The sequence below is a fragment of the Giraffa tippelskirchi genome, chromosome 6, assembly GCF_054371585.1.
Source record: "Giraffa tippelskirchi isolate mGirTip1 chromosome 6, T2T-mGirTip1v1.2.pri, whole genome shotgun sequence".
Classification (NCBI taxonomy): Eukaryota; Metazoa; Chordata; class Mammalia; order Artiodactyla; family Giraffidae; genus Giraffa; species Giraffa tippelskirchi.
The window spans coordinates 93842786-93870721 of NC_137280.1; the positions used below are offsets into that span (position 1 = coordinate 93842786).

At 41.0% G+C, this 27936-nt stretch overlaps 1 protein-coding gene across 1 annotated transcript in view; it reads right to left on the reverse strand.

Moving 5' to 3' along the window:
• LOC145510863 (adhesion G protein-coupled receptor E1-like) overlaps positions 1 to 27936 on the reverse strand; it is a 65694-nt gene that overhangs the window by 12477 nt on the left and 25281 nt on the right. The window contains 10 exon segments of the mRNA XM_081503038.1: positions 2105 to 2275; positions 2935 to 3134; positions 6165 to 6285; positions 6288 to 6370; positions 7365 to 7542; positions 19780 to 19863; positions 21421 to 21509; positions 22607 to 22753; positions 24451 to 24600; positions 27702 to 27848. Coding sequence (XP_081359164.1) covers positions 2105 to 2275; positions 2935 to 3134; positions 6165 to 6285; positions 6288 to 6370; positions 7365 to 7542; positions 19780 to 19863; positions 21421 to 21509; positions 22607 to 22753; positions 24451 to 24600; positions 27702 to 27848 — 1370 coding nt within the window.

The window sequence follows — 27936 nt, forward strand, 5'->3', positions numbered from 1 at the left end:
CGACTTCAAGTCTCCATCCCTTCCAACAATTCTGTGAGCATCCAAGCCCCTGTATTAAATACTTTCCTGGTTGACATATCTTGAGAGGTTGCTGTTATCTGCACTGCACCAGGACTGATAATAGGTGTTCCGAGAAGCTCCAACTTCCGGGAGTGGAGGTGACAATTTGAGTCCTTCCCTATGCCATTATTTGCAATTAATTTTATTGGGGTGCTTTCTATGTGTTAAAGATATGCCAGACACCAGCTTCTCTATGATGTTATGATGTAGTGGTTAAGACTACAGTTCTGCCAGTTTCTGACTGTTTAAGCTTGGGGAAGATACTTAACTGCTCTGTGCCCGTTTTCTCCTCTGTTAAAATGAGGCTACTAACAGTAACTATCATGTGGAATAGTTCCAGGAGGATTCAATGAAAATGCTTCAAGTACTTACAACAGTGCAGAAAACATGCATAAATGTTCATTTTCATCATCATTTTTCTCTTTTTCCCTAATCAAATGCTGATGCTTTTTATTTTTTGTTTTTGTCTTTTGGCCACATCTTGTGGTATCTTAGTTCCCAGACCAGGGATTGAACCCAGGATATGGAAGTGAAAGTGCTGAGTCCTAATCACTGGACTGCCAGGGAACTCCTGAGTCATCATTTTTCTCTTGTTCTCATTTTTAAGATGAAAAAATTTGGCTCAGCTCAGGGAGGTTGAGTGATTTGCCAATGGAAACACAGCTACGAAGTGATTGAGATGGGACTTGAAACTAGGCTAGACTTGCTCTGGATCGAATTTTCTTAAGTCTTAAGCCTTACATTCCTCTAAGTAGCAATTTAGGACCTGCTTGGCAGAGAACTGAACTTGGGATCCTACGATAGACAAGGATACCCATCACAGCACTAATGAGCATGTCTTTCCTCTCTACCAAATCTAACTTCTCACCAAGGCTTATTTCATGTTCCACCTCCTCCCTGATCTAACCCCAGTTCTCAGTGACACAACTCTCAGTTTCTGTAACACAAATTCTTGCACCATTTACAGGCAGACCTCAGAGACAGTGAAGGTTCAATTCCAGACCAACGCAATAAAGCAAATATTGGCAATAAAATGAATCACATGAATTTTTATCTCCCAGTGCATATAAAAGTTATATTTACATGCCACCATACTCACCATACACATTTAAAGTGTATAATAGCATACATCTGGAAAATGTAGATACCTTTATTAAAAAATATTTTATTGCTAAAAGATACTAACATCACCTGAGCCTTCAGTGAGTCATAATCTTTTTGCTGGTGGAAGGTTTGAGATATTGCGAGAATGACCAAAACATGACACAGAGACATGAAGTGAGCAAATGCTGTTGGGAAAATGGTGCCAACAGACTTGCTTAATGTACACAGGGTTGCCACAAACCTTCAATTTGTTTTCTCTTTTTAAAAAAAGTGATATCTGCAAAGCGCAATAAAATGAAGTATGCCTGTAGACGATTTTGTAGAAAGAGACCTCTGGACTCAGACCACCCTGGGTTTGAATCCCGTCTCTACTAACTACTGGCTTAATGACTAAACAGACTACTGAGGTCCAGCCTTCTGACCTGAAAAGTGCATCTAAAAACAGCTAAAGAGTCAAGCACATAGCGTGTGTTAAGGTGCTTCAGTCGTGTCTGACTCTTTTTGACCCCATGGACTATATCCTGCCAGGCTCCTCTGTCCATGGGATTCTCCAGGCAAGAATACTGAAGTGAGTTGCCATTTCCTTCTCCAGGGGATCTTCCCAATCCAGGAATCAAACCCACATCACTTTACATCTCCTGCATTGGCATGTGGTTTCTTTAACACTAGTGCCACCTGGGAAGCCCAGGTGCTCTGTAAGTGGGATTTGTGGTTATTATCGTGCCTGCACCTGTTTAGGGTCAGTTCTCATTTCATATACAAATGTCATGGCTTCTCAACCAGACCATGAATTCTCTAAGGGCAGAGATATGGTACACACCCCTTCTGTCCCCATGACTCCCTCCCACAATGCCCAATGCCGTGAGAGGCACACAATGGATGTTAATCAGTATTTTCCCATTGGATTTGAGGACCCAGACTACAGAGCATCATTACTGACCGTGACCTCCCCAGAAGCCATGATGACGGCCAAGTTCACCATTCGATTACAGCCGCAGACAGTATGCGTCTTGGAAGCTTCAAGGAGCACACAGCCTGAGGACGTCCATCTGCCTCCCTCCACATCCGGTCTCCAGGAAACGCAGATAGCAGTCTCAAAATTCTGCTTTGGCTGAAAATTCAGAGCCTTTAGTTACCTGAGAATCCATCTTGAATGGATTCAACCTTACCAACCTTGAGAAGATGTGGACACGTTCTGTACGGAATGGAGAAAAATGCTGATATTTCAAGTGCAGTGATGAAAAGAAATGTCTTGGGTGCCAGGCCTGTCTCCATCACTAACTTGGTTATAATTAATATAAATAAAGTTCATGTCAATGTTCCTGCATCAACGTTACTTAATCTAACCTCAACCTTGCCCATTGATGAATGGAAAAATGCCACATTGAAATAGAAGAGCTCATTTTTCTAGAGGTGGATTTTGGGAAGTGGTTGAGTTATCAGAAATTGTGGACACTTGTTGCTTAATGTTGTCACTAAGTTGTGTCTGACTCTTTGCGAATCCACGGACTGTAGCCCACCAGGCTCCTCTGTCCATGGGATCTTTCCAGGAAAGAATACTTGAGTGGGTTGCCATTTCCTTCTCCAGGGGAATGTTCCAACCCAGGGATCGAACCCATGTCTCCTGTGTTAGCAGGCAGATTCTTTATCACTGAGCCACCAGGGAAGCTCTGCTTAATGGGTCCCTGCCAAAAAATGAGAGTTAAGCCAATAGAGGATTTGGAGTTCCCAATAGATAGCTGGGGGCCCAGTGAAAACCTTGTCACCAACCTTGATGTTCTCCAGAGTATAGATGACTGGTTTAGAGAACCCATCTTTCTTCCTTCCTGTTATGATGCCCCCAACAACACGAGAATTCATCTTCAGCTTCTTCTTGGAGTTGGCCCAGGGGATCTGAAGATATTTGAAGAAGCGCTCATCCAAAATAGACTCCATACCCGCAAAGGAGACGAAAGCCACCCCGTTGATCCCTGAAATATCCCCCAAATTAAAAAAAAAAAGTGAATCATTTGCTTAGTAGCTATTACAGATGACCCAACTCATCCACACATACACACACACTTTAATATCTCATGTATTTCTGCCCCTTCACTGGCCTCCTCTGAGGACTGAAACACTGGTGAACTTCCAGATAGTTAACTCTCATCAGAAACTTTAAAAAAAATCTGAGACTTCCCTGGTAGTCCAATGGTTAAGAATCTACCTCACAATGTAGAGGACTCAGGTTCGATCTCTAGTCAGGGAACTAAGATCCCACATGCCGCAGAGCAATTGAGTCCAAGCACCAGAAGTAGAGAGACCATGTGCCACAACAGAGCCTCAACGCAGCCAAATAAATAAATTAACTTGAAAAAACATCCTGAGGTGGTATTACCTAAAAAAAAAAATCTTGGCTACATTTAAAAATTAATTTGAATTTGTGTTTTTAAGGGATGATCCAACTCAGCAGTGGGAAATAAGTTTCCCTTCTCACATTTATGGTTATTCTTGTTCAATCTCTTGGATAGGCTTCCCCTTTCAATGTTGGTGGTCTGTGTCCTAGCCTGTTCCTGGGCCATCCAGACAGCATATAGATCAGGGGAGTGATGAACAATGACCTACAAGCCAATCTGGCCATCATTGCTTTTTTTTTAATTAAAAAAATTTTTTTAGGCTGTGCTGGTCTTTGTGGCTGCAAGCAGGCTTTATCTAGCTGCAGTGAGTAGGGGCTACTCTCCAGTTGCAAAGCATGGGCTTCTCATTGTGGTGGCTTCTCTTGTTGTAGAGCATGGGCTCTAGGGCATGCGGGCTGCAGTAGTTCCAGTGAATGGGCTCAGTAGTAGTGGCACACAGGCTTCATTTCCCTGCAGAATGTACGATCTTCTCTGACCTGGGAACAAACCCATGTCTCCTGCGTTGGTAGGTAGATTCTTAACCAATGGACCTTAAAGGTAGTCCCCATTGCCTGTTTTCTTGTGTGTGTGTATGTGAATAAAAATTTCATTGCAACACAGTCTCACCCATTAATTTACATATTGCCTAGGAATGCTTTCGCGTACCCTGACGACAGAGTTGAATAGTTGCAACAGATCCTATCGCGCTCAACGCCTTAAACATTTACTAACCACAGTTTACAGGAAGTGTTTGCTAATTCCTGATACAGATTAGCACTGTATGTTAGAAATATAGTATGAGCCACATGTGTAATTAAAAATTTTCCAGTAACCACGTTTCAGAACAATGTAAAAAAAATCACTTTAATTATATATTAACTCACTACCTGAAAAATATTTTCATTTCAACATGTAGTCATTCTAAAAATTATTAATAAGATATTTTAATTCCTTCATCTCTGGCACCAAGACATTGAAATCCAGTATGTATGTTACACTCACAGTCTAACCACTCTTAAAGCTCTCAGCAACAAAATGTGACCAATGGCTGCTGGCCTAGATAGGAAACATCTTGACATTCCCATATTGTAAGATTATTTTTTAATTAATTTTTTTGTTGAGATGTAGGTGATTTACAATGTTGTGTTAGTTTCTGCTGCATACCAAAGTAAATCAGCCGTTGTTGTTCAGTCACTAAGCCGTGTCTGACTCTTTATAACCTCATGGACTACAGCACTCCAGGCTTCCGTGTCCTTCACTATCTCCCAGGGTTTTCTCAAACTCATGTCCATTGAGTTGGTGATGCCATCCAACCATCTCATCCTTTGCCACCCCCTTTTCCTCCTGCCCTCAGTCTTTCTCAGCATCAGGGTCTTTTTGATAGACCTGCCATACATATACAAATATCCACACTCTTCTAGACTCTACTCCCAGAGATTATTTAATGTCTGACTTCCCTAGAAGATGGGAAACTCCCTGAGGACATGGGCTATTTCTGCCTCTATCATTATTTTTTTATTTTCAATAATATTTGCTCAAAATAATAAAAAATTAACATTAAAAAATAGATGCACCCCAATGTTCATTGCAGCAATGTTTACAATAGTGAAGGCATGGAAGCAATCTAAATATCCATGGACAGGTGAATGGATAAAGGAGATATGGTGCATATAAACAATGGACTACTACTCAGCCATAAAAAAGAATGAAATAATGCCATTTGCATCAACATGGATGGAGCTGGAGATTATCATACAAAGTGAGGTAAGTCAGACAGAGGAAATAAACCATAGGATGTCACTTACATGCAGAATTTTTTAAAATGATTCAAGTGAATTTATTTACAAAACTGAAACAGACTTGCAGACATAGAGAATGAATTTATGGTGACTGCGGGGGTCGGGGTGGGGAGAGTCTGGGGAAAGGATACATAGGGGGAGTTTGGGATTGACAGGAACACACTGCTCTATTTGAAACGGATCACCAACAAAATATTGTTTTTGTTGTGCTCAGTCAAGTCTGACTCTTTGCTACCCCATGGACTATAGCCCACCAGGCTCCTCTGTCCAGGCAAGAATACTGGAGTGGGTCACCACTTCCTCTTCCAGAGGGTCTTCCCGACCCAGGGAGCAAACCTGTGTTTCTTGCATCTCCTGCATTAGCAGGCAGAGTCTTTACCACTCGTGCCACCTGGGAAGCCCAACCAATAAGGGCTTACTGTAAAAAATTTGTTTAATTAAAAAAAGGTCTAAAAAGCAGTCAATCCGTGGGGAGAGTGGAAGGGAGGCTCAGGAGGGAGGGGATATATGAATATGTATAGCTGATTCTGGAGAAGGAAATGGCAATCCGCTCCAGTATTCTTGCCTGGGAAATCCCACGGACAAAGGAACCTGGAGGGCTATACAGTATATGGGGTCGCCAAGAGTCGGACATGACTAGGCAACTGAGCACACACATAGCTGATTCACTTTGTTGTACAGCAGAAACGAGCACAATGTTGTAAAGCAAGTACCCTCCAATTAAAAAATATTAAAAATTAATTTTTTTAAAAAAGCAATCAATCCATTAATATTTGTTGCTTGACTGCACCATAACTCTCCTCTTTGTTTCTCAGGAATGGGTTTGTACCTGTGGATTCAGATTCTTCAATCGTGGAACACCAAATCTTCATTTCATCCCCTTTTGCTTTCAACTTAAATGTCTCATTCTCTTTAGTGCATTCTTTATCGATCACTTTGCTCTCAATATCTAAAAGGGAGAAAGGGAGAAGTGGCAGGAGGTCACCCAGAAAGTGGGATCTGAATTTGGTTTCTGGCCAAGAAAGGAATGCATCTCTAGTTGTAAGCGAGGGAAAGAACAGAAAGAACAATGGGTCATGGGAAAGATCTTGAGGCCCTTGATTAATGACAGGCAGATGGAGGCACCAAACAAATTCGAAACCCAGTTGGAACTCTAGGAGTAAGGGTTCACATCTTAGGAGATGCTTCAGGGAGAAATGAACTTGAAGTGAACAAGAATGGAAGATAACAGAGTCATGAGCCTCTGACTATTCCAAAGTTAGACTGGTTTTCCAAAACCAAAGGAAATCAGGAGGGTCTGGAGCAAGCCCAGCAGGGTGGAAAAGAGCTCAGGTTCTGCAGTCACAAACTAGGAGGCCCAGCTCTACCACTCGCCTGCTGTGTAAACTTAACCAATGACTTAACCTCTCTGAACCTCAGATTTCTTACCTGTAACATGACAATAATTACAGGACTTTAAATGAAAACAAGGTAGGTAATGGAACCAGAGGTGTCCTTTTAAAATATAAGCTAGATGAGACTGTGTTTATTCTCAAACTTTACAATCCAACTCCCTCCCATTACCTCAAGTAAAATTGTGACTCCCTACTGTGTGTTCAGTCACCTGCAACTCTTTGGGACCCCTTGGACTGTAGCCTGCCAGGGTCCCCCATCCATGGGATTTCCCAGGCAAGAACAACTGGAGTGGATTGCCATTTCCTCCTCCAGGGGTTCTTCCTGACCCAAGGATTGAACCCAGGTGTCCTGCATCTCCTGCGTTGCAAGCAGATTCTTTACCACTAAGACATCAGGGAAGCCTGCGTTTGTCTACAAAATCTGCCTCTTTTCTGATCCCTTCTCCTACAGATTTTACTGTCCTCCACTCTACTTTAGGGCTTCCCAGGTGCTTCAGTGGTAAAGAATCCACCTGCCAACGCAGGAGACACAAGTTGGATGTGGTATATGAGAAAGCCATGGAGAATCACAATGTCAAAGTCACCCGCCTAAGTCAGACCCCAGGTGCGATCTTGACACCAAAGATATATCCTACCTAAGTGTTTCGTCTGAATAGTCTGACTGACATTCGCTGAGGGTTTCAGAAAAGCTGCCAACGTGGTGCTCTCCACACTCTCCAGTAAGACTGTGGCCAGCGTAGAGGTCTCTTCTTTGGTGAAGTTGGACCACTTGGATGTTTTTTCAATCACAGAGGCAAATCTCTTAGCTGTACTCTGCAAGGAAAGGTGTGTTTGCTCTCTCTCTCATCAATGAAACAGCAGCTGTCCCCCATCGCTCACCATGAGAATGGGTTGACAGTCTAGCATGATGAAGAATTTAAAAGGCCATTCACTAGGGACTTCCCTGGTGGTCCAGTGGTTAAGACTTCTCCATACAATGCAGGTGCTGTGGGTTCCATCCCTGGTTGGGGAGCTAAGACCCCAGCTATCCCACATCCCACACATCCCTGGTTGAGGAGTTAAGATCCCATAAATCATCCTACTTTTTTTTTTTTGGCCAGAAAAAACCAAAACATAAAACAAACAAAATTGTAACAGATTCAACAAAGACTTTTAAAAAAATCTTAAAAGAAAAAATAAAGACATTTACTCAGCCTCTTTTTCCTGATTCAAGAAGCCCTACTGGGGATGCAACTTGGTGTGCAGTAAGTCAGCACTTGTTGCCTTATAAATTGCACATACCCTTTTGACTCAGCAATTTCCCTTCCAGGAATTCCCTCCTTCAAGAAATACTTTAAAATTGTGCAAGGATCTTGTGTAATGATGTTCATCTCAGCATGGTTTTTGATAGCACAAATCTGGAAAGCCTGAATGTCCAACAAATTGGTTAAATAAAACATGCTAAAATCAAATCATGGGATAGTGTGAAAGTGTTAGTCACTCAGTCGTGTCTTATTCTTTGTGACCCCATGGACTGTAGCCTGCCAGGCTTCTCTGTCCATGGGATTCTCCAGGCAAGAATACTGGAGTGGGTAGCCATGCCTTTCTCCAGGGGATCTTCCATATACAGGGGAAGCCCCATATGCAATTGCTAATAAAAGAATGATATAGTATATCTATATACATTAACAAGCAAAAAGGTTCATGAGCTATTTTTAAGTAAAGCAAAGTATAGAATCACATTTGTTGTTGTTGTTTATCTGGTTTTGACATTTTCTTCATTATATGAGATGTCACCACTGGGGAAATTTGGAAGGTTGCATAGGATTCTATGTCTATTTTTGCAACTTCCTGCAAGTCTACAATTATTTGTCCTCTTAAAAAAATTTTATTTTATATTGGAGTATCATTGATGAATAATATTGTGTTAGTTTCAGGTGTACAGCAAAGTGACTCAGTGATACATGTACAAGTATCTATTCTTTTTCAAATTCTTTTCCCATTTAGGTTATTACAGAATATTGAGCAGAGTTTCCTGTGTTCTATAGGGAAAAACCAGAAACTCTGGCTGTCTATTTTAAGCATAGCATTATGTACATGTCAATTCCAAACCCCCAATCTCTCTCTCTCCCCATCCCCCCCATAACCATAAGTTAGTTCTCTAAGTCTATAAGTCTGTTACAGAACCATGTGTTATATTATCTCATTTTGCTTTTAAAACAGCAAGCATTTTAATTTAAACTTTAATATTTATGGTATTTATGTTTTTGGCACTAATTGAGATTTTAAAGTAAATATAATTAATACTTATTGTGAACCAAGTATTGTGTCATATATATTATTTAATTTTGTGATGATAACTATGAAATAGAGGCTACTATTAATACCACTTTGGAGAGGAAAACATGAGTACATATCTTGTAGGTAGCAGGACCAAGATTTGAACCTTGGGGGTCTGGCATCAGAGGTTGGATTCTTAATCACTGCTATAAGCCACTCAGTAGGTACTCAATAAATGCTTCAATGTGTGTGTGTGTGTGTGTTTGTGTGTGTGTGTGTGTGTGGTGTGGATCTGCTATCTATGTATTCACAAAGTAAAAAAAAGATATGGAAAGATACACATCTAAATGTTAACACTTGGTTCTGTCTAAGGAACAGAGTTAAGGAAAGAATAGCAATAATTATATTAATATTAATGCTGACACTGTTCCTTGATTGTTGATTATTGTCAATAAATTGACTATAAAATGTGACCCCAACAAAAAAAAATCAGAAAATAATTCACAACTCAAGAAACAAAGGGAAGAAATTAATTGAATCCAGTCCAGTGGTGAAGGAAATTAACAGAAATCTTAGCAGGGAAACCAATTTCTATCTACCCAAATTTGATGACAAGAAGATGAAAAGAACTTCAGTAAAAACTGAGTCAGAGTGAAACTTGAGAGATGTTTGCCTGGGAAAAACAGGATGTACTGAGTTTTGTAACCATATCCCAAACGAAAGGCATGAATCTGGGGTCCCTCTCCACTGACGCAGCAGAAGAATCTCAGCTAGAATCATTCTGAAAAAGTGTGATTCTCAATTCTGTAGCAGATGAAATCTCATCAAAACTCCCTTTGACATTTAATTTATTCATCTTAGCTAGGAAGTTTAGTTTATATCTTCAGGAAAGAAAAAACTAGCAGGCAGGCTAAAACTCCATAATGCTAAAGAATGTGTGTTAATTTTAGGGCATCTTTTAATCTTTGGCTTAATTTGGAAATCTGTTCCTTAATGGTTGGAACAATTTGATGTATTAGAGAAGCAAACCAATCACATGATTTCACGTCAAAAAGCGATGAGACTTGTGATTTTTATCTGAACAATTTAAGAGAACAATTTTAAGGTTGACATACTGCATTGCACATTTAAAAAATCTGAATTATTATATTCATACGTGTGGTTGGTTGGATTTATAAATCTTTTAAGAGCATAGTAAGGGCTTTTCAGGTGGTGCTAGTGGTAAAGAACTCGCCTGCCAGTACAGAAGACATAAGAGATGTGGGTTCGATCAGGAAGATCCCCTGGAGGAGGAGATGGTAACCCATTTCAGTATTCTTGCCTGGGGAATTCCATGGACAGAGGAATCTGGCAGGCTATACTCCAAAGGGTTGCAATAAGTTGGACATGACTGAAGCGACTTGGCACACACAGCATGTAAAGGTATAGTAACCTTGCCTTAGGTTTGTAAATCTTCATTCAGTACTTAAAATTTGGGGAGAAATGAGAATATATGTAAACATGGTAGAAAATGTTTGTGGAAATTTAAATAAGTTTGTTAAAAGGGCTCACTGTTTATACAGATTTAATCTGAAAACTCTATGAATGAATATGCACTTCATGAATAAATGTTATACTAATTAATTTAAAATTCACCAGAATACAAATGAAAGTGTCATTCTTATTTTCATTTAGATTTATCAATGAAATAATAACATCCATTAGTTTCAACTTAAAGACTTAATAGAAATTAATGTTTAATATCTGCAACTGTAGAGAACTGTATTCAGTATCCTATGATAAATCCATAATGGAAAAGAATATTTTAAAAAATGTATATATGTGTATAACTGAATCACTTTGCTGTATGACAGAAATTAACACAACATTGTAAGTCAACTATATATCAATAAAAATATCTATATAAAATCTGCAACTATAATGATCTAGTCATTCCACTTCTAGGTATTTACCCTGGAGAAATGAAAATTCAGGTTCACACACACACACGTAAATGTTTATCATAGCTCTATTGATAATCATCGAAAGTTGAGGTGGGGGTGGAAGAATGAAGAGATCTTGGTCAAGTGGAAACAATTCAAATATCCTTCAAAGATAAGTGGATAAACCTCCCGTGGTCCACCCAGAAAATGGGATACTACTCAGACATAAAAAGGAGTGAAGCAATGACACATGCTACCAAGTGGATGAAACTTGAAAACACAGTGCTTATTGAGAGAAGCTAGACTCTAAAGGCCACTTATTGTGTGATTCCGTTTACGAAACCTTCTTGAAAAGATAAAACTAAAATGGCAGAGAACAGAGGGCGGGGCTAAGATGGCGGAGGAATAGGACGGGGAGACCACTCTCTCCTCCACAAATTTATCGAAAGAACATCTGAACGCTGACCAAACTTCACAAAACTACTTCTGAAGGCTGGCAGAGGACGTCAGGCTTCCACAAAGACAGCACATTATCTTCAAAAGAGGTAGGAGAAATTATAAAAGATAAAAAGAGAGACAAAAGAGTTAGGGACGGAGACCCGTCCCGGGGAGGGAGTCGTAAAAAAGGAGGAATTTCCAAGCACTAGGAAACCCTCTCACCGGCGGGTGTGGGGGAAGATTTCTTATCTCGGAGGGCAACGTAACTGGGAGGAAAAAATAAATAAAATCCACAGATTACGTGCCTAAAGCAACTCCCAGCAAAGAACCCCAGACGCTCGCATCATCCGCCACCAGCAAGTGGGGGCTGAACGGAGAGGAGCGGGCGGCACTGCCTAGGGTAAGGACCGGGCCCGAGTGCCCCGAGGGCAATCTGAGGGCGCTAACGTGAGATAGTAACCTAAACTGTGGGACAGCCAGAGAGAGAGAACTATCCCGCGAAAAGCCCAACTCTAAGGCACTGCCGGCCCGCTCACAGAACAAAGGACTGAGCGATAGCAGAGGAGAGCTAGCCGGCTGCGGACCGCCCCATCCCCCGCCGGACACAGCGGGCAGGCGGGGCCCGCCAGAGCCGGAAAGGGGCAAACTCGGCCCCAGAGAGGGCACCCCCTACCAAACTGCAAACAGGCTCCCAGTTTCTAAGCAAAGACTGCCTGAGATCCCGGAGGGTCGACAGCCGCCGGGAGGGTCGCAGCCAGAGACCAGCTCCCCAGAACCGACACAAAGCACACCGGAGCCGGGCGCTCCCGTAAACCCAGGCGGGGACCAGGGAGGTGATAAGCCGCACCGCCCCAACAGGGGAGAGCGCGCTCGCCAAACTCCTGGCCGCCTGAGCAGCTCCGACCGGGAACGGCACAAGCCGTGGGCAAAACCGAGTCTGCGCCTTTGTGGAGTAACCGGGAGCCTGAACCTGAGCGGCTTAGACCTGGGAAGTGCACGCATCTCAGGGCCCACTCCCCGGCCCACTCCCCGGCGGAGTAACCTGAAGCCTGAGCAGGGTAGACGGGGAAAGCACACACGCCGTGAGCGGGGCCGAACCCAGTGCGGCCGAGACACTGCGAGCTCACCACACACACGCCAGATTTGCAGTGTTCCTTCCTCCCCACAGCACGATTGAACAAGCGAACCTAAAGAGATCACCTCCACCGCTTTGTTGCAGGGCGGAAATTAGATACTGAAGAGATCTCCAAACGGAAGCCAAATAAACAGAGGGAAGCGCTTTGGAAGGGACAGGCCAACAGATTAAAATCCCTGTAGTTAATACCGACTGCATTGAAAAGGACCTATAGATCTTGAAAAGTATAAGCAGGAATAAGGATCTATCTGAAACTGAGCAGATCCCACACTGCTCACAACAGCTCCAGAGAAAGTCCGGGATATATATTTTTTTACTATTATTATTATTTTTTTTTAATTAAAAAAATTTTTTTTCTCTTCTTTCCTTTTTCTTCAAGTCCTCTATTACACCTTTAACTTTCATTTTCATAACCCACTATTAACTTGCAAAAAAAAATAACCCTATTTTTGAAGCAAACTACATACATATATCTTATACCTTTTGTGTTTTCTTTTTTTAATGTTTTTTTCCTGTTTTACTTTTTTTTTTTACTGTTTAACTGTTTTTTTTTCTTTTTACACTGTTTCCTTTTTTCTTTTTTTTTATATTGTAAGTTTTATAAGAGTCTAACCTCTACTCTAGATTTTTAATCTTTGTTTTACATATTTGATATCAATTTTGTACATTTAAGAACCCAATCTTTAGGACCCATTTTTACTCAGGAGTGTGATCACTGGCCTGATTACTCTCTCCCCCTATTGATGCTCTTTCTTCTCCCCCAGGGAACCTCTATCTCCCACCCTCCTCCTTCTCTTCTCAACCCAATTCTGTGAATCTCTGAGGGTGATCTGGGTACCGGAGAACACTTCAGGAACAGGATACTGCCCAGATCTCTCTCTCCCCTCTTGATTCCTCCCTTTCTACTCATGCTCACCTCTATTACCTTCCTCCCCCCTCTCTATGTATCTCTGTGAACCACTCTGAGGGTTCCAAACTGTGGAAAGCACAGGGGGAAGTGCTTACTGGCTAGATTGCTCTCTCCACATTTGAATTCCCCTCTTCCCCTCCTGGTCACCTCAAACCACCCCCCTGACCTCATCTCTCCATGTAACTCAGTGAACCTTTCTGGGTATCCCTCACTGTCGAGAATCTTTTCACCATTAACCTAAAAGTTTTATTACTGAGGCTGTATGGAAGGAGAAGTCTTGAGGCTACTGCAAGAATAAGACTGAAAGCCAGGGGAAACATTAATTAATAAGAGACCATCCAATAGCATCCATATATACACTGAAACCAAGCTCCACCCAAGAGCCAATAAGTTCCAGAGCAAGACATACCACGCAAATTCTCCAGCAACGCAGGAACATAGACCTGAGCATCAATATACAGGCTGCCCAGAGGCACACCAAATCCATAGACATCTCAAAAATTAATACTGGTCACTCCATTGCACTCTAGAGAGCAGAAATCCAGCTCCACCCACCAGAACACCGACACAAGCTCCCCCAACCAGGAAGCCTTGACAAGCCACCTGTCCAACCCCAACCACAGTGAGGAACCTCCACAATAAAGAGGAACTTCATACTACCAGAATACAGAAGGGCCACGCCTAACACAGCAATCTAAGTAAGATGAAAAGGCAGAGAAATACTCAGCAAGTAAAGGAAAATGAGAAATGCCCACAAAACCAAACAAAAGAGGAGGAGATAGGGAATCTATCTGAAAAAGAATTTAGAATAATGATAATAAAAATGATCCAAAATCTTGAAAGCAAAATGGAGTTACAGATAAATAGCCTGGAGACAAAGATTGAGAAGATGCAAGAAATGTTTATCAAGGACTTAGAAGAAATAAAAAGGAGTCAATATAGAATGAATAATGAAATAAAGGAGATAAAAGACACTCTGGAGGGAACCAACAGTAGAATAACAGAGGCAGAAGATAGGATAAGTGAGGTAGAAGATAGAATGATGGAAATAAATGAAGCAGAGAGGAAAAAAGAAAAAAGAATCAAAAGAAATGAGGAAAACCTCAGGGACCTCTGGGACAATATGAAACGCCCCAACATTCGAATCATAGGAGTCCCAGAAGAAGAAGATAAAAGGAAAGGCCATGAAAAAATACTCGAGGAGATAATAGTTGAAAATTTCCCTAAAATGAGGAAAGAAATAGTCACAGAAGTCCAAGAAACCCAGAGAGTTCCAAACAGGATAAACCCAAGGCGAAACACCCCAAGACACATATTAATCGAATTAACAAAGATCAAACACAAAGAACAAATATTAAAAGCAGCAAGGGAAAAACAACAAATAACACACAAGGGGATCCCCATAAGGATAACAGCTGATCTTTCAATAGAAACCCTTCAGGCTAGAAGGGAATGGCAGGACATACCTAAAGTAATGAAAGAGAATAATCTACAACCCAGATTACTGTACCCAGCAAGGATCTCATTCAGATATGAAGGAGAATTCAAAAGCTTTACAGGCAAGCAAGAGCTGAGGGAATTCAGCACCACCAAACCAGCTCTCCAACAAATGCTAAAGGATCTTCTCTAAACAGGAAACACAGAAAGGATGTTTCAACACGAACTCAAAACAACAAAGTAAATGGCAACGGGATCATATTTATCAATAATTACCTTAAATGTAAATGGGTTGAATGCCCCAACCAAAAGACAAAGGCTTGCTGAATGGATACAAAAACAAGACCCCTATATATGCTGTCTATAAGAGACCCACCTCAAAACTAGGGACACACACAGGCTGAAAGTGAAGGGATGGAAAAACATATTTCATGCAAACGGAGACCTAAAGAAAGCAGGAGTCGCAATACTCATTTCAGATAAAATAGACTTTAAAATAAAGGATGTGAAAAGGGACAAAGAAGGACACTACATAAAGATCAAAGGATCAATCCAAGAAGAAGACGTAACAATCATAAATATATATGCACCCAACATAGGAGCACCACAATATATAAGGCAAATACTAACAAGTATGAAAGGGGAAATTAACAATAACACAATAATAGTGGGAGACTTTAATACTCCACTCACGCATATGGATAGATCAACTAAACAGAAAATTAACAAGGAAACACAAACTTTAAATGATACAATAGACAAATTAGATTTAATTGATATTTACAGGACTTTCCACCCCAAAACAATCAATTTTACCTTTTTCTCAAGTGCACATGGAACTTTCTCCAGGATAGATCACATCCTGGGCCATAAATCTAGCCTGGGTAAATTCAAAAAAACTGAAATCATCCCAGCCATCTTCTCTGACCACAATGCAGTAAGATTAGACCTCAATTACAGGAAAAAAAACTATTAAAAATTCCAACATAGGGAGGCTAAACAACACGCTTCTGAATAACCAACAAATCACAGAAGAAATCAAAAAAGAAATAAAATTATGCATAGAAACGAATGAAAGTGAAAACACAACAACCCAAAACCTATGGGACACTGTAAAAGCAATACTAAGGGGAAGGTTCATAGCAATACAGGCATACCTCAAGAAACAAGAAAAAAATCAAATAAATCAACTAACTCTACACCTAAAGCAACTAGAGAAGGAAGAAATGAAGAACCCCAGGGTCAGTAGAAGGAAAGAAATCTTAAAAATTAGGGCAGAAATAAATGCAAAAGAAACAAAAGAGACCATAGCAAAAATCAACAAAACTAAAAGCTGGTTTTTCGAGAAGATAAACAAAATTGACAAGCCATTAGCCAGACTCATCAAGAAACAAAGGGAGAAGAATCAGATCAACAAAATTAGAAATGAAAATGGAGAGATCACAACAGATTCCACAGAAATACAAAGGATCATAAGAGACTACTACCAACAGCTATATGCCAATAAAATGGACAACTTGGAAGAAATGGACAAATTCTTAGAAAAGTATAACTTTCCAAAACTGAACCAGGAAGAAATAGAAGATCTTAACAGACCCATCACAAGCACGGAAATCGAAACTGTAATCAGAAATCTTCCAGCAAACAAAAGCCCAGGACCAGACGGCTTCACAGCGGAATTCTACCAAAAATTTAGAGAAGAGCTAACACCTATCCTACTCAAACTCTTCCAGAAAATTGCAGAAGACGGTAAACTTCCAAACTCATTCTATGAGGCCACCATCACCCTAATTCCAAAACCAGACAAAGATGTCACAAAAAAGGAAAACTACAGGCCAATATCACTGATGAACATAGATGCAAAAATCCTTAATAAAATTCTAGCAAACAGAATCCAACATCATATTAAAAAGATCATACATCATGACCAAGTGGGCTTTATCCCAGGAATGCAAGGTTTTTTTAACATCCGCAAATCAATCAATGTAATACACCACATTAACAAATTGAAAGAAAAAAAAAACATGGTTATCTCAATAGATGCAGAAAAAGCCTTTGACAAAATTCAGCATCCATTTATGATAAAAACCCTCCAGAAAGCAGGAATAGAAGGAACATATCTCAACGTAATAAAAGCTATATATGACAAACCCACAGCAAACATTATCCTCAATGGTGAAAAATTGAAAGCATTTCCCCTAAAATCAGGAACAAGACAAGGATGCCCACTTTCACCACTACTATTTAACATAGTTTTGGAAGTTTTGGCCACAGCAATCAGAGCTGAAAAAGAAATAAAAGGAATACAGATAGGAAAAGAAGAAGTAAAACTCTCACTGTTTGCAGATGACATGATCCTCTACATAGAAAACCCTAAAGACTCTACTAGAAAATTACTAGAGTTAATCAATGAATATAGTAAAGTTGCAGGATATAAAATTAACACACAGAAATCCCTTGCATTCCTATACTCCAATAATGAGAAAACAGAAAGAGAAATTAAGGAAACAATACCATTCACCATTGCAACAAAAAGAATAAAATACTTAGGCATATATCTACCTAAAGAAACAAAAGACTTATATATAGAAAACTATAAAACACTGATGAAAGAAATCAAAGAGGACACAAACAGATGGAGAAATATACCGTGTTCATGGATTGGAAGAATTAATATAGTGAAAATGAGTATACTACCCAAAGCAATCTACAGATTCAATGCAATCCCTATCAAGCTACCAATGGTATTTTTCACAGAACTAGAACAAATCATCTCACAATTTGTATGGAAATATAAGAAACCTCGAATAGCCAAAGCAGTCTTGAAGAAGAAGAATGGAACTGGAGGAATCAACCTGCCTGACTTCAGGCTCTACTACAAAGCCACAGTCATCAAGACAGTATGGTACTGGCACAAAGATAGAAATATAGATCAATGGAACAAAATAGAAAGCCCAGAGATAAACCCACGCACATATGGACACCTTATCTTCGACAAAGGAGGCAAGAATATACAATGGAGAAAAGACAATCTCTTTAACAAGTGGTGCTGGGAAAACTGGTCAACCACCTGTAAAAGAATGAAACTAGAACACTTCCTAACACCGTACACAAAAATAAACTCAAAATGGATTAAAGATCTAAATGTAAGACCAGAAACTATAAAACTCCTAGAGGAAAACATAGGCAAAACACTCTCCGACATAAATCACAGCAGGATCCTCCATGACCCACCTCCCAGAATATTGGAAATAAAAGCAAAAATAAACAAATGGGACCTAATTAAAATTAAAAGCTTTTGCACAACAAAGGAAACTATAAGCAAGGTGAAAAGACAGCCTTCAGAATGGGAGAAAATAATAGCAAACGAAGCAACAGACAAACAATTAATCTCAAAAATATACAAGCAACTTCTGCAGCTGAATTCCAGAAAAATAAACGACCCAATCAAAAAATGGGCCAAAGAACTAAACAGACATTTCTCCAAAGAAGACATACAGATGGCTAACAAACACATGAAAAGATGATCAACATCACTCATTATTAGAGAAATGCAAATCAAAACCACAATGAGGTATCATTTCACACCAGTCAGAATGGCTGCTATCCAAAAGTCTACAAGCAATAAATGCTGGAGAGGGTGTGGAGAAAAGGGAACCCTCTTACACTGTTGGTGGGAATGCAAACTAGTACAGCCACTATGGAGAACAGTGTGGAGATTCCTTAAAAAACTGGGAATAGAACTGCCATATGACCCAGCAATCCCACTGCTGGGCATATACACCGAGGAAACCAGAATTGAAAGAGACGCATGTACCCCTATGTTCATCGCAGCACTGTTTACAATAGCCAGGACATGGAAGCAACCTAGATGTCCATCAGCAGACGAATGGATAAGGAAGCTGTGGTACATATACACAATGGAATATTACTCAGCCATTAAAAAAAAATACATTTGAATCGGTTCTACTGAGATGGATGAAACTGGAGCCCATTATACAGAGTGAAGTAAGCCAGAAAGAAAAACACCAATACAGTATACTAATGCATATATATGGAATTTGAAAGATGGTAACGATAACCCTATATGCGAGACAGAATAAGAGACACAGATGCATGGAACAATTTTATGGACTCTGAGGGAGAAGGTGAGGGTGGGACGTTCTGGGAGAATAGCATTGAAACATGTATATTATCATATGTGAAACAGAACACCATTCCATGTTCGATGCATGAGACAAGGGCTCAGGGCCGGGGCAATGGGATGACCCAGAGGGATGGGATGGGGAGGAAGGTGGATGGGGGGTCCAGGAAGGGGAGCACATGTAAACCCATGGCTGATTCATGTCAATGTATGGCAAAAACTATTACAATATTGTAAAGTAATTAGCCCCCAACTAAAATAAATAAATTTATAAAATAAAAAAAAATAAAAAAAAAATAAAATGGCAGAGAACAGATCAGGAATTCACAGGAGCTAATGGTGAAGGGATTGAATATATGGCTATAAAGAGGAAACCCAAGGAACTTCTTCAGTGGTCCAGTGGTTAAGACTCTGCACTTCCACTGCTGGGGGTGCAGGTTTGATCCTTGGTTGGGGAACTAGGATCCCACATGTCATGCAGCCAAAAATTATTTTTTTAATTTTTTAAGCTAAAAAAAAAGGAAGCCCAGGGAAGTTGTAGGGGGAGAGGGATGGAACAGTTCTATTGTCTAATTGTGGTGGTAATCACACAAACCTACTCGGGTAATAAACTCCACAAAACTACAGAAAAAAGGCAATTTTTCTGCAAGTTAATTTTTCAAACCTTACAACTGGAATAGATTAAACCTTACAACTGGAATAGATTAACTCACAACTCTTTATGTTAAAGAGGATGTTCTGCACCCAAGGTATGCCCCCAAGATGTTCAAAACTCAAAACATGATTACAAAGACTTCAGTGTTACCTTCAGAGAGACGACAGTGGTTTGGTTTCTACAGACATTGTCCAGAACGCTGAGGGTGGCATTCATCAGCGCACAAAAGGAAACCTGTATCCAAGTGGGAAGAGAATCTGTGAACATTAATCAAGCATGAAATGTACAAACTGGACCACTGAGCCCTCCACATGGGGTGGTCTTGAATTCCTAAGGTGTCATGAGGCTATAGTATTCTCAGGAAAATAAATACTCACCCTTTAATCAGAATTGGAATCACAGCACCTTTCTCTCCCATGAGTAAGAAAAGAAACCATCAACCAACAGCAAAACTATTGAGTGGGGTAAAAAATCAGAATTTCCAATATTTTGGCCACTTGATGTGAACAGCTGACTCATTGGAAAACACCCTGATGCTGGGAAAGATTGAGGGCAGGAGGAGAAGGGGGTGACAGAGGATGAAATGGTTGGATATCATCGTTGACTCAATGGACATGAGTTTGAACAAACTGTAGGAGATAGTGAAAGACAGGAAAGTGCAGAACTGGTGTGCTGCAGTTCATGGAGTCTCAAAGAGTCTGACATGACTGAGTGATTGAACAACAACAAAAAAAGACAGAAAATGTGTGAAAAGACCAGGGTCCAAGTGGAATATAATTCAGCTATGAAAAGGACTGAAGCACTGATACTCCCTACAACATGGTTGGGCCTTGAGAGCATGATGCTCAGTGAGAGAAGCCAGACAGAGAAGACCACATAGTGTATGATTTCATTTATATGAAATATCCAGAATGAGCAAGTCCATAGAGATAGAAATTAGATCACTGTTTTGGGGGTGTTGAGGACAGGAGGGAAGACAGAGTAACTGCCAATGGGTATATAGGGTTTATTTTGGTGGTGATGAAAAAGCTTTGGAGATAGAAGTGGTGTTTGCACACCACTGTGAGTGTACTAAATGCTTCTGAATTGTACACTTTAAATGATGAATTTTATGTGAATTTCACAATTAAAAAAAAAACCAACTATGGTCTGAAGTACATGGGAATTCCAAAGCTAATTTATAAGCTCATATTTAATATAGTGACATCAGTTTCTGAAAATGCTTCTGGAGTCTTGACTCACTAGAATGACTTCATTAGAAAATCAAGATATCCAAATTCCTCTTTGTCTGGCTTGGAGGCTGTGTATCATCCATTCCACATCACACAGATGCAGCAATACACCTCACAAAAAGTGAGACTCCAACATTCTTACTTATTTGAGTAAATGAATTCCCAAGTTTTAGATAGGCAAATGTCCTGCCTTTCCAGCTTTCCTTGAAGCTAGGTGTAAGCAAAAGTGATACTAGGTCATATGCTTAAAGGGAAGGACTGTGCCTTTCACTTGCCTTTCTCCCCTGCCCACCAAGTGGAATGCAGATTTGATGGCAGGAGCTGCAGCAGCCATTTTAGACCACAATAAGGGAGTCTTGTGTTGATGGTGGGAGAGTATTATGGAGCCATTGTGTCAGATCTCAGTAGCTTACATTCAGATTGCTACAAAGAGAGAAATAAACATCTATCTGATCTAGGCCATAATTATTTTTGTCTTTGTAAAAGCTGCAGGACAACATCCTACCTAAGTGCCTTCTGGGAAAAACCTCAAAAACTAGGAAACTTCAAAAATACTTACATATTTAGGCTCCACTGCTGCTCCCACGTGGCATAACTTGACCTGCGTGTTGTTGGGTATCACATCATCTTTACACTTGAAGGGAACCCCTCAGAAGAAAACAAAAGCAACCAAATCAAACTTAACCCCTGCAAATCTGCGTTTATCATCCCCTGCTTGAAATCCATCCATTGCCATGTTATACAATACAACCGTGGAAATGAACAAACTATAGCTGCACACTACAGCAGTGATTCTGAGAAGCATGATAGCAAGTGAAGAAAGCAAGTCAGAAAAGACTATACATAATACAATACCATTTTTATAAAGCTCCAAAGCAAACCATACTAAACAAGGAATGTTTAGAGGGGAAATATTTTAAGTTCAGGAATTACAAAGTTCCAAGTGGGCCTCTCTTCAGAGGAGTCAGGGATGTGCATTGGCATTGATGATGTTCTAGTTCTTATGTTGCTAAGGACTTAAGATATACTCATTATTATACCCTTTTGCCTCCATATAAGTTATCTATACTTTTAACACATCAAATAGTCCATAACTTTAAAATTTTTAAACCTTTCAAAGTTCCCCATGGTTCTCAGCAAAAAGACTACCAAATTCTTTACACAGCACACAAGTTCTGCAGAAGCTGACCTCTGCCCACATCCTCAGATGAAGTAAATGCCATTTTCCCATACCCTCCTCACTTTGCATTAGCCTCAAGGCCTTTGCACATGCTATCATTTGGAGCATCATGATCTCTACTCTTCATCTAGATAATCCACACTCTTCTTCCAAGTTTCTGTTTAAATGGCACTTCACAGAGCATATTAAATATCCCACTACACAATGCACAACAAAGTGCACTGCAATTTTTCAATTGTCACACTCATTGTGGTTATTCAATAATTATGCATGTGCTCCCTTCCCTAGACTATAAGCTCCATGAGACTAGCTATCATGTCTATCATATCCAGGATTAAATCCTCAGGACCTAGTGCAGGGGACTGTTGAATTCATTAATTAGCAGATGCTCCAAAAATAATTTATCAAATGAGTGATTAATGAATGAACAAGTGAACAGAAAATAAGAGAATATGTAGATAAAGTAAAAAAAAAAAAAGAGGAGAATCCAGAGAATGAGAAAAAGTGAGAATTCTACAAAGCAAGACACAGATTCCATTGCCAAGACATGTAAGGAGATTATTACTTTGGCAGCTGAAGTTGCCGTGTTTCCAGGAGTCTTCTGGATTGGGATGAAAACCTACGACGCAGCTACAGTTGTAGGAGCCCAGGGTGTTGGTGCAGACAGAATTTGGGCCGCACCGTGAGGGATCCTGAAGGCATTCGTCAATATCTGCAAAAAACTCAAAGACGTCAAACAGTGCAGAGGAGTAAGGAGATACTTCTTTCCAAGGAGGTGCAGCAAACTTCCTCCTCACCTATGCAGTCCGCCTTTTGACCTATGGAGTTGAGTTGTCCATTGTTTGGTGCAAAGCCAGGGTGGCAGGTGCAAAAATAGCTCCCAGGGGTGTTGGTACATGTCCCATTGGAAAGGCATCTGTCAAGGCACTCATCAACATCTGTGGAGTAGAGACCAAGCATGATGCAGGATGGGCCGCCAAGCCCACAAAAATCACACTCCCCCTTTCAAAGCAGAGGGTGCACATGTGCTCAGTTGCTTCAGTGATGTTCAACTCTTTGCGACCCTGTGAGCTGTAGCCCACCAGGCTCCTCTGTCCATGGGATTCTGAATGCTGGAGAGGGTTGCCATGTTCTCCTCCAGGGGATCTTCCCCATCCAGGGATGGAAACCACGTCACCTGCACCTCCTGCATTGCAGGCAGATTCTTTACCGCTGAGCCACCAGGGAAGCCCCTCAAAGCAAAAAGTTCTTGCTAAAACATAACAGCCCAACCAGGGACTACATTTCCCAGAATCCTCTGCAGCTAGATGGGATCATATGACTAGCATTCATTTATGGGATGTGAAGGAGTATGACATGTAACTTCTGGGCCAAGGGGTTAAGAAGTCGCTGTACCTTTTCTCTTTTTCCCCACCACTGACTGTAACCAGGAGTTTCTTTTTAAAATCTTTTGGCCATGCCCACATGGCCTAAGTGGGGCCTTAGTCCCCTAACCAAAGGTGGAACTTGCACCCCTTACATTGGGACCATGGAGTCTTAACCACACTAGAGAAGCCCCTGGAACCAGGCATTCTAATGTTGTAAGGGATAGAAGAACCAAGAGATACAAAGAAACTAGTTCCCTATATCACTCCATGGAGGAAAGCTGCTCCTCGGCCAAGTATATCCGTATTGAATTGGTGTGAGAGTAAGAAATTTTTATTGTGTTGAGCTAGTGGTTCTCAACTGAGGGACCTTGGGGCAACGTCTGGAGAAATTTTTAGTGGTCACTTGGATCCAATAGGTATAGACCAAAGACCCTGCCAAATACCCTATCATGCACAGGTCAGCATCCCTGACACACAACAAAGAGCTATCCAGCCCCTAAAGTCAATCGTACCAAAGTTGAGGAACCCTGGCTGTATAATCAATGTCCCTCTGAGGGTTTCTGAGCCAGCTGCCATGCTCTGAGGAAGCCCAAGCAGCCATGAGGAAAAGTCCATTAGGAAAACTGAAGGGCCAGCTGAACTCCCAGCCAGAGGTCGATGCCAACTACCAGCCATGTAAGCAAGGTTATTTTGGACCTGCCAACCATGCTAGGGTCCCCAAAAAACCATATGGTCAACCCACAGAATCATGGGCAAAGACAAATGACTGGGGACTTCCCTGGTGGTCCAGTAGTTAAGAATCCATCTTCCAAAACAGGGGACATGGGTTCAGTTCTTGGTTGGGGAACTAAGATTTCAAATGCCATGGAGCAACTAAGCCTGAACATGCCAGCAAAAGATCCCATGTGCCATGACAAGACCCAAAGCAGCCAAATAAATAAATACTTTTTTAAAAAGAACAAACGACTGTTGTGATAAGTCACCATGTTTCAGGATAGTTTGACACCCACTGAGAAGTCCCCAAAATGGCTGGAAGAGTTACCTGAACACTTGAAAGCCTCAGGTTTTTCAGGGCTCCATACATCAGGTGAAAAGAACCCTGGCAAGCAGGAGCAACTGTATTTTCCTGGGATGTTAGTGCAGACAGAACTGGGACCACAAAGAGTTGAGTTCCTGGAACATTCGCCCACATCTAAGCGGAAAATAAAAATGCAGAAGAATGATGAGAGTACAGTAGCAGTTCACAGTCCTATCACTGACTAAAGCCAATGGGTTTCTCTGTCTCCTTCAGGCTCACCTTCTTAAACATATTTGTGTCACTACAAAAAGAAAGGATTTAGAGATGTGTGTGACCCATGAAAATCTTCTGATGAGGATCCCCCACAGCTCAGGACAAAATCCATACTCCTCATTAGAACATGTAAGACCCTGAGAGTCTGTTCCCAGCTGAGCTCATCTTTTCCTTTCTTTTTTTTTTTTTTTTTCTAAGATTGTTTTTATGTGGACCAAAGCTTCCCTGGTGAGTCAGTGGTAAAGAACCTGCCTGCCAAAGTAGGACACATGAGTTCGATCCTTCAGTCCAGAAGATACCCTGGAGAAGGAAATGGCAACCCAATCCCGTATTCTTGCCTGGATAATCCCATGGACAGAGGAGACTACAGTCCATGGGGTTGCAAAAGAATCAGATGTGACTTAGCGACCAAACAACATTATTTTAAAATTTTTACTGAATTTGTTACAATATTTCTTCTGTTTTATGTTTTGGGATTTTGGCTGTGAGGCAAGTGGGATCTTAACTCCCCAGCCAGGGGTCAAACCCATACCCACTGCATTGGAAGGTGAAGTCTTAGCCACTGGACTGCCAGGAAAATCTCTCATATTTTGCTTCTAATGCCTTCATAATTCATGATTCAAATTCATCAATTATCTGTAGGTTCATGAGGCTCATTCTCTCTCACGTGTGTTCCCTCAGCTTCAAATTCATCACTCCCCTCTTTTGTTAATGAATTTCAATTCCTCTCCAAGGAATCACTGTATTCGAGTGGAGGGGTAGAGAGCATGGATGTCATGAGTTCAAAGCCTGGCTCTGACCCTTATAATCTCTGTGTTACTGGACGTTATGGAGTGAATTATGTCTCCCCAAAATTCATCTCCCCCAGTGGGATGGCATTTGGATGTGGAAAACAATTAGGTTTAGATGAGATCTTGAGTGTGGAGCTCTTGTGATGGGATTAATGCCCTAAAAAGAAGAGGAAGAGGGACTTTCCTGATGGTCCAGTGGTTAAGAATCTGCCCTGCAATGCAGGGGATGCAGGTTCAATGCCTGGTCAGGGAGTTAATATCCCACGTGCCGTGGAGCAACTAAGCCCCCACACCACAACTACTGAGCATGTGTGCCACAACTAATGAGTCCATGGACCACAAGGGAGGCTATGAGTGCCACAACTAAGACACAACACAGCCAAATAAATAAGATGCAACCATGTGTAAAAAAGAAATACATGTTATACTTTTGAAAAAAGAGGCCAAACACAAGAGCTCTCTCTCTCTGCTATGTGGGGACACAGCAAGAATGCAGCTTGTACAAGGCAGGAAGAGAGCTCTCTCCAGAACCCTACCATGCTGATACTTAATCTTGGACCTCCAGCCTCCAAAACTGTGAGATAATAAATCTCTGTTGATGAAGCCCCCACCCCCAGTCTATGGTATCTGGCTATGGCAGTCTGAGCTAATACATTGGATAAGAAAATTCATCTCTCTGTGTCTGTGTTTCCTCATCTTTAAAATGAAAGCAATAATAGAACCCACCCAATAGAGTTGTTCAGAGGATTAAATAAGATGATGAGATCAAACCAGTCAATCTTAAAGGAAATCAACCCTTAATATTCATTGGAAGGACTGATGCTGAAATTGAAGCTCCAAAACTTTGGCCACCTGATGTGAAGGGCCATCTAATCGGAAAAGATCCTGATGCTGGGAAAGACTGAGGGCAGAAGAAGGGGGCGACAGAGGACGAGATGGTTGGATGGCATCACCAACTCAATGGACATGAGTTTGAGCAAACTACAGGACATAGTGAAAAGCAGGGAAGCCTGGAATACTGCAGTCCGCAAAGAGACAGACATGACTTAGTGACTGAATAGCAATAAGTATTTTTAAATACTCAGAATGGAATCTGGGACAGAGCAAATACTATAGACGTATTCACTAGCTAACATAAAAAATGCACTGCAAACGTGTTGCGCGTTCTTTGTGGCAGGCAATGAGGAAAATCTTTTATAGGCATTCACTTCATGAAAGTTCACAGCAGCCCTATGAATTGCAAACTAATATTTCCATTTTTCAGAGGAGAAAACTGAGGCTTCAAAACTGTGCAAAATCACATATCTCTTGAAAAGCACAACTGCGATTTAAATCCAGGTTCTGTCTGGCTCTGGTATTTTTACATGACAGCTTTCCAAGCTGTCTGGAGTCTCAGAGACTGGTAATTTGGGAATTAAGTTGATATCTGTCCTGCACAAGCCCACCCTGAGTTGCTAGTGGTTGCAACCTGATTGAGAGGCAGCAGGGCATGGTGGTTGGGGTATGAAGTCACACTGGGAAGAGCTGAATCTTAACTCTCTTATTTCCTCTCTATTTGACCATGGTGATTGCATCACAATGGAGGCTGTTTCCTCATCTGTAAGATGAGGATAAAATGCCATTGTACCATCAGTTTGTTGGGAGGACTGAACAAACATGTTTGGAAGAGATTAGTGTCTTGGCTGGGATCCTGCCTCCAGACCACTGCACCTACTGTTTCCTCTTCCTGAAACACCCTTCCCGAGATACCCAGTATCTCACTCCCTCAGGTCTGATATCAAAAATCAACTTCTCAGCATGACTCTCCCTACCACTTTATTAAAACTACAACGTCACCCTCATGTATTCCCTATTCACCTTTCCTTGAACTATCCCTGACACACAAGATTTTCCTGCATGCATTTTGTTGTTACCTTCCTCTCCCCACATTTCATGACAAGTTCCAGGAGAACAAATAATTTTTACCTGTGTTACTCACTGCTGTATTGGTCATCCCTAAAATAATGCTTGGCATATAGTAGGTGCTCAAGAAGTATTTTTAGAATGAATGTAGAATGAATGCATGAATGAATGAGTGAATATTGGCTTCAGCTCTACAGACAAGGGCTTTGGAATCAGCTGAGACCCACTTCAACTTCTCCCCCACAACTGCTGTCTTTGCAAACAGATTGGACTTGATTCTTCATTTACCTTCAATTACCCTTCACTTACCTTCACATGTCTCTCCTGGCCCCTGGAAATTCTTCCTTCCACTTCTGGATTCATATCCTGTGTTGCAGACACAAGAGTAGTTTCCAAGACTATTGTGGCAAGTCGAATGCTCTGGGCAACTTCTGGGATTGGCACATTCATCCACATCTGGTGAGTAAAAATTAAAACCCAGGTCAAAGAAGAAGTGGTGAAGATGGGACACTACAAACTGGAGATTATCTCCCCTTGACCCTCC